This window comes from Tetrao urogallus (assembly GCF_951394365.1).
Source record: "Tetrao urogallus genome assembly, chromosome: 37".
NCBI classification, from domain to species: domain Eukaryota; kingdom Metazoa; phylum Chordata; class Aves; order Galliformes; family Phasianidae; genus Tetrao; species Tetrao urogallus.
The window spans coordinates 212,501-219,960 of NC_136850.1; the positions used below are offsets into that span (position 1 = coordinate 212,501).

The 7,460-nt window shown below is 55.1% G+C and overlaps 1 protein-coding gene across 1 annotated transcript; it reads right to left on the reverse strand.

The window, feature by feature from the left end:
• Positions 1–1,722: 1,722 nt before the first annotated feature.
• On the reverse strand, positions 1,723–6,243 carry IL4I1 (interleukin 4 induced 1; the record flags this gene model as incomplete). Its single annotated transcript, XM_079547994.1, has 6 exons — positions 1,723–2,545; positions 3,376–3,512; positions 3,752–3,820; positions 4,001–4,202; positions 4,728–4,834; positions 6,004–6,243. 6 exons carry the CDS (start codon positions 6,241–6,243, stop codon positions 1,723–1,725), a joined length of 1,578 nt encoding a protein of 525 aa, XP_079404120.1.
• Between the last annotated feature and the right edge of the window lie 1,217 nt (positions 6,244–7,460).

Sequence of the window (7,460 nt, forward strand, 5' to 3'; positions counted from 1 at the left end):
CCCTGGAAAATTAGCGCGCTAATTAACACCGATTGCTTCCGGCAGCTCCGTTTGAGGTTGAATAAAGCAGCTGCTTGTGCTGAAACCCAATTCCATGGGTTAAGGAGGTGATGCCCGAAGAATGGGAACCACAGGAAGATGCAATCCCCCTTTTTCCCCCCTTTTTCCTGTTGTTTCGGGTTTCTATTGGTTTGGAACCAATGCTTCACGTTGTGCTCAGCTTTGTCCCGAGCTTAAGAAGGTGCTGCTGACCCTTATGATCCCATTTCTGCCCTGATGCAACCCCTCACTTGCCCTGGTCTGAAGCGTCGTCTTGCATCACCCCCAAAAGGTTAAAAGTGCATCCCAGGTCATCGCGCTGCTTTTTGGGGTGAAGCACGAACATTTATTGCAATTTCTGCATAAATAAAGGGGAACCGATGATGATCAGCAATGGGATTTTGCATTCTGAAGCATTATTAGCGGTGGATGGGTCTCATTCTGTCCCCCCTAAAAACAATTAGAGAGCTTTGTAAGGCTCTCTGTACGCAAACGTTGATTGCTCTGCTAATTTATTGCCTGTATTGAGCTGCCTTCAGCTAGAATAAATCTCTGCCTGTGCAACACCTGTTAGAAACCCACGGGGGATCATCTGGGTGCAGTGGTTTGCAGGGTTATGAAATGTGGGGCAGCGGTTATTGGTGAAAGGAGGAACTCGGCTGAAACCCCGCTGGTGCGTTGGTGTGAGTTGGCTGCGTGGCTCCTGGCCTGGAGTTTGGTGTTCACAGCGTTAGATCTGCCTTTGTAAGCTGGTGTTGGCCGTGCTTTGGGCTCAGCTGGGCCGGAGATGGGCTGGAAGAGAGCGTGGGGGTGGGGATCGGGGTCTTATCCTGATGGTGGTTGGATGGAGTGGTGTTGGGTTACACAAAGAGAAGGATGACTTGAGATCTGCTGTGTTGGGATGCAAGAGGAATGATGAGCTGGGAGCCATAGGGTTGGGTTGGGAGCAGTGGGGTTGGGTTGGGAGCCATAGGGTTGGGTTGGGAGCCATGGGGTTGGGTTGGGAGCCATGGGGTTGGGTTGGGAGCCGTGGGGTTGGGTTGGGAGCCATGGGGTTGGGTTGGGAGCAGTGGGATTGGGTTGGGAGCCATAGGGTTGGGTTGGGAGCCATGGGGTTGGGTTGGGAGCAGTAATGTTGAGTTGGGAGCAGTGGGGTTGGGTTGGGAGCTGTGGGGTTGAGTTGGGAGCCATAGGGTTGTGTTGGGAGCCATGGGGTTGGGCTATGCAAAGAGAAGAAAACTCAGGAGCAATGAGTTATCTCCCAAACTCTGGAAGGGGAGGAGGAGCCTGATGAAAGCTGATGAGTTCCTACACGGCCGAAGGGAGGTGGGATGAAATATCCGCCACGAGACCCCTCTCTATGGGGAGACGGGGGCGCGAAAGAAGCGAGAGAGTGGGAAAGGATGATTTTATTCCACCTGAGCCATTCCCTGCACAAACTGCGACTCGCTGCGTTGCGTCGAGGCCGCAGAACCTGCGTGCAGTCGGCTCTCTTTCAGTCATCCCCCCCTTTCCCGAGCGTTGGATCAGGAAGCTGCCAGTGTCCCATATGAGGACGTGTTATTTTTCCCCCCCAATTATTTTCCTTTAACACCTTTCCTGCCAACGCGCTGCTGGCCGAATCTTCATGGAAAGGGAATTGAACTCACCCAAAGAACATTGCAACCCCCAACCCCAGCCAGCTCACAGCTCCCCCTTTTCCCCGCCGCCCTCCGGGGGGCCGAGGCGGAGGCTTTGGGTTTCGCTGTCGTCGTGGATGTTGCTCGCCGCCCTCACGGCGGCTTTCATGGCGGTGTCGATCCAGGCGTGAGGCTGGGCCGCGTGCTCTCCCGCAAAATGCACCCTGCCCTCGTGCTCAAAGAGGGCCTGCGAGTAATCGGTGAACTGGTAGGGCGTGAAGGCAGCGAAGGCTCCCAGGGAATGCCTGTCCAGCTGCCACTTCTGTATCACGTAGCGGTCGCAGGCGTACTGCAGGTAACTCTTGCTCACCTGGTGGATGTCCGCCAGGTCCTGGAGGACCAGATCCACGTATTCCTCATCCGCTAAAGGCGCGAGGAACTCGGCGTCGTCGTTCCAGGTGTAGGAGGCCAGGATGACCCCGACCCCGCTGGAGAAGTTGTGGTTGGGGTAGTAGATAAACCTGGAGGGGCGGTCGGTGATGGATTGCCCTCCTCGAATGCCGTCTTTCTCCCAGAACTTCTCGGTGCAAGCCAAAGCGATTTTGGAAGCGCTGGCGTAATGGATGGAGCGCAGGGCGTCGTTTTTGGTAGGGGAGAGAGGTGGGAAGAACTGGATGTGCCTGGTGGCTTTGGCCGAGGAGGTGACGAGGACGTAATCTGCAGTCTCTATGCTGGGGGCGAGGGTATCCGGAGCGCGGTAGAACACCCTCACCTTCCCTCCCTTCGTCATGATCTTTTCCACCGTGCAATTGAGCCTGACGACCCCCGGCAGCGCTTTGTGGAAGGCTTTGGGCAGCTGGTCGAAACCTCCCGTGATTTCGTCGAAGCTGGAAGGGAGGAGAAGAAGGGAAAGCGTCGGGTTTTGAACTCCCTGCAGGGGTTTGAGTGGTAAAATCCCTCCCGGAGAGACCCTCCGAGGGAGGACGTTCCATTCGGGCATTGGAACGACGCTAAAATTTCCTATTTCATTGCGTTTTGTAGAGCAGCTCCAAGGGAGGCTCTGCAGGAAAAGTCTCACCTACCCCATAAGAAACGATGTCTCACCTCCCCCCATAAGAAACGACGTCTCACCTCCTCCCCATAAGAAACGATGTCTTCTTCCCCCCATAAGTAATGATGCCTTCCTCCCCCATAAGAAACGATGTCTCACCTCCCCCCATAAGAAACGATGCCTTCCTCCCCCCATAAGAAACGATGCCTTCCTCCCCCCATAAGAAACGATGTCTGACCTCCTCCCCATAAGAAACGATGCCTTCCTCCCCCCATAAGAAACGATGTCTCACCTCCTCCCCATAAGAAACGATGCCTTCCTCCCCCCATAAGAAACGATGTCTCACCTCCCCCCATAAGAAACGATGTCTCACCTCCCCCCATAAGAAACGATGTCTCACCTCCCCCCATAAGAAATGACGTCTCACCTCCTCCCCATAAGAAACGATGCCTTCCTCCCCCCATAAGAAACGATGTCTGACCTCCCCATAAGAAAAAATGTCTCACCTCCCCCCATAAGAAACGATGCCTTCCTCCCCCCATAAGAAACGATGCCTTCCTCCCCCCATAAGTAACGATGCCTGACCTCCCCCCATAAGAAACAACGTCTTACCTCCCCCCATAAGAAACGATGTCTCACCTCCCCGCATAAGAAACGATGTCTCACCTCTCCCCATGAGAGAAGATGTCGAAATCCCACAGCGAGGCGAGGAAGGACAGATAAAAGCCCGACTCCTCGTTGAGCAGATCTCCAATCATCTGCACAGCTCCCCGGCTCAGATTCCCAACTTTAATCAAATACTCCTACAGAATCCAAGAAGAAGTCGGGGCCCGAAGTCATCGCCTCAGCGCAGCGTCGACCCCCAGCCAAAATCTGTGCCCTGATCCGCTTGGATCCATCGGGATGCAGCCCTCGTGGATCGGTGCCTCCTCCAATCGAGGCGGGCGGATCTCAGAATGAGCAAAGTGGGAATTTTGGACCCAATCTGCCCCCTCTCCACCAGCTGGATGGCAAGAAATCACCCCTACGAATCGCCCATTACCTTAGTGGAGAAGGAGTCGTGTTTAGCCAGATACTCCTTGCAATCCATGGTCTGGAACTCCTTGAAAGCCTGCAGAGGAAATAAATATTGATGGAGTCGAGGAGGCACCAAAAAGAAGAGCGTTTCCCAATGAAATTCTGTTCTGTGGGACCTGAGGTGCCAGCGTGGGGTTTGGTGAGGGGCCGAGCTCCTCCTGCTGGCTCGCCCTGGTGACCCCAGGCCAACTGGGTCGGCTCCATGGCCTCCTACCGAATGCAGGGCTTCCCTGTAGAGCTGGCTGGCGCTTTTTCCCCTCTCTGCCGGCCTCAGTGTGTAATTCAGGATGTCTGGGTTTCTGTTCACTTCTGCCACTTTGGCTCGGATGCCGTTCACAAAATACCAGGCGTTGTCATCCGTCTGGTGGAACGGGTTGAGCTTCAGGTCAAACTGCTTTATAAACTCACGCACCAACCTGGAAGGGAGCAGAGGAGGTGGGAAGCGCTGCTGAAGCCTCACAGAGAAGCCTGGAATGGGCATTTTCCTATTGGGAACCTCAATGCACCCACGTTTGATTTTGGCATTGGAGGACGTCTCTGCATCAATGGCGTCGGCGCAGCCACCAAAAGCTTTGGCTTTTAAGCACAGATTTTGGGTATTCCAGGCACTCCGACCTCTGTATTTTTGCTGCCTCAGTGCACAGGGAAAGGAGAGACCCGCAAGGATGCCACGGGGAGCAAGAGTTAATGCAGAATTGGTGGGAGAGAGCCAAAGAGATTTATTCCTTCTCCTGGAAGAGAAGGAGGGCTCTGATCCCACGCCATGTTGAGTTCGGGGCGCCCCACGGGTTCTTCCCACAGCATTTTGGCTCATGCCCTGCTTGGCTCCATCCTCTCCCTCACACAACGGTTGGGTGCCCAACTGGTGGCATCTCACCCAAATTTTGGGGTCGTGACTTGCAAAAAACCAGCCCTGGGAAGGACGGAGGATTGCAGCTCACCTGTGCTTGCTCGGCAGGCGCATGGCTCCCAGCTCCACGTACCAGTCCTTCTCACGGTACGTCCTGATCCTCCCTCCCACCCTATTGCTGGTTTCCAGAATGGTCACCTGGAAAGGGTACAGATGGCAAATGGGGGTTTTGGGGTTCTTCCAGCAAGCCAACCTGGAAATGCATTGATTGCCCCCCAGAAATGCATTGATCCCTCCAGCAGTGCATTGATTCCCCTTAGAAATGCATTGATCCCCCAGCAATGCATTGATCCCCCCCAGCAATGCATTGATCCCCCCCAGCAATGCATTGATTCCCCCTAGAAATACATTGATCCCCCAGAAGTGCATCGATCCCCCCCAGAAGTGTATTGAACCCCCCAGCAATGCATTGATCCCCCAGCAATGCATTGATTCCCCAGCAATGCATTGATTCCCCCCAGCAATGCATTGATTCCCCCCAGCAATGCATTGATTCCCCCCAGCAATTCATCGATCCCCCAGCAATGCATCGATCCCCCCAGCAATGCATCGATCCCCCCAGCAATGCATCGATCCCCCCCAGCAATGCATCGATCCCCCCAGCAATGCATCGATCCCCCCAGCAATGCATCGATCCCCCCAGCAATGCATCGATCCCCCCAGCAATGCATCGATCCCCCCCAGCAATGCATCGATCCCCCAGCAATGCATCGATCCCCCAGCAATGCATCGATCCCCCAGCAATGCATCGATCCCCCAGCAATGCATCGATCCCCCAGCAATGCATTGATCCCCCAGCAATGCATCGATCCCCCAGCAATGCATCGATCCCCCCAGCAATGCATTGATTCCACCTAGAAATACATTGATCCCCCACAAGTGCATCGATCCCCCCCAGAAGTGTATTGAACCCCCCAGCAGTGCATTGATCCCCCAGCAATGCATTGATCCCCCCCAGAAATGCATTGACCCCCCCAGCAGTGCATCGATCCCCCCAGAAATGCATTGACCCCCCAGCAGTGCATCGATCCCCCAGCAATGCATCGATCCCCCCAGATCCCCCCCAGCAATGCATCGATCCCCCCAGCAATGCATTGATCCCCCCAGAAATGCATTGATCCCCCCCAGAAGTGCATTGATCCCCCCAGATCCCCCCCAGCAATGCATCGACCCCCCAGCAATGCACTGATCCCCCAGCAACGCATCGAATCCCCCCTTCCCCCCCCCCCAGAATCGACGTCTTCCCTCTCCCTGCTGACAACCCTTTGCTTCCAGCACCCCATCCCCTAAAACTCGCCACCCCTCACCTTATGGCCGGCGTCCCGCAGCAGCTTGGCCGCCGTCAGCCCGCTGATCCCAGCCCCGACCACGACCACGTCGGACGGGCGCCTCGTGGGCTCCAGCCCGTGTTTCACGATGCCCAGCAGCTCCTCGTAGTCCCGGTCACGGAGGCAATACTCAGGGAAGCACGGGAACCTCTTGGCGCTGGCGAGTCCCAGTAGGAGAAGCGTTCGGAAGAGGGCTAACGAGGGACGGTAATTAAGCATCGTCCGCGTGCGAGGAAAGGGAGGCGATTCAGGTGGCTAGACGGCTGTGCCCGCTGCCTCCTCCCCGTCACGGCCATTTATCCCATTCTTTTCTTTAACCCTCAAGGGTGGGTGGCACGATGGAGGGAGGAGGGGTGGCGCAGAGGGATTTTACACCTGTAAGCCGTGATCTTACACGGATCTGCGGTGCAGAAGGAAGAGACCGTGCAGGTGAAGGTAAGGGACAGAAGTGCGAACAAAAACCCCAGCAGGGAGCTCCTGGGTTGTTTTTTTCTTGTTCTACTTTCATTTTCTTTTCCAGTTTCTTTCTGGGCAAAGAAGATGAGGAAGAAGAGGAGGAGGAAGAAAAAAAAAACCCAAGCAAACAAAAAAATAAAAGCCGATATCTTTTGTAACAGCATCGTGAGTCATCTTCATTCTTGGGATAAACCTGTGTTGAAAGCGGAGCCCGGCTGGACCGGCCCCAATCCGAGGTCATGGGCAGAGGTTGGAGCCCAGGGCTGCTCCCCTGGAGGCGATTTCTCAGAGCTGTAGGATCAGCCTCGCTTTCCTGGAGGTGCTGATGATGGTCATGCGAGGTAATTAGAGAGCGGCTGCTGTAATTAGCGTGGTTAACAGCAGGGCTGCCTTAAAAGCGTGGCTGAAATGGATGCGGGAAAGTGGCGCTAATTGTCCTGATCCAACGCCATCCCTGCCCCAGCCTCCCCGAAGGGCAGCGTCCTGATGCGGCTTTGAGCTCCCTGCATCCCACCCAGCGCGGTGACCCCGAGCACCTTTGGGTGCTGTGGAAGACAGAGATCTCATTTAGGGATCAGGAGGCCTCCATCCCTCCCTAAAAGCTGTGATCTCCATCCCAATCCAACGTGACAACCCTAAAGCTGTGGGGTGATGTGGAAGACAAAGATCTTCTCTGGGGGTCAAGAGATCTCCATCCCAATCCAACCAACCCCAAATTCTTTTGGACGACGTGGGAAGCAAAGGAGGTCTGGAGGTGAGGAGATCTCCATCCCACCCAACACAGTAACCCTAAACACTGTGGGAAGACAATGGGGATCCCATCCAACGTGCCAACCCAAATACCGTGGGGTGGTGTGGAAGATGAAGGAGATCCTTTCTGGGAGTCAAGAGATCTCCATCCCAATCCAACGTGACAACCCTAAAGGCTGTGGGGCGACGTGGAAGACAAAGATCTTCTCTGGGGGGCAAGAGATCTCCAT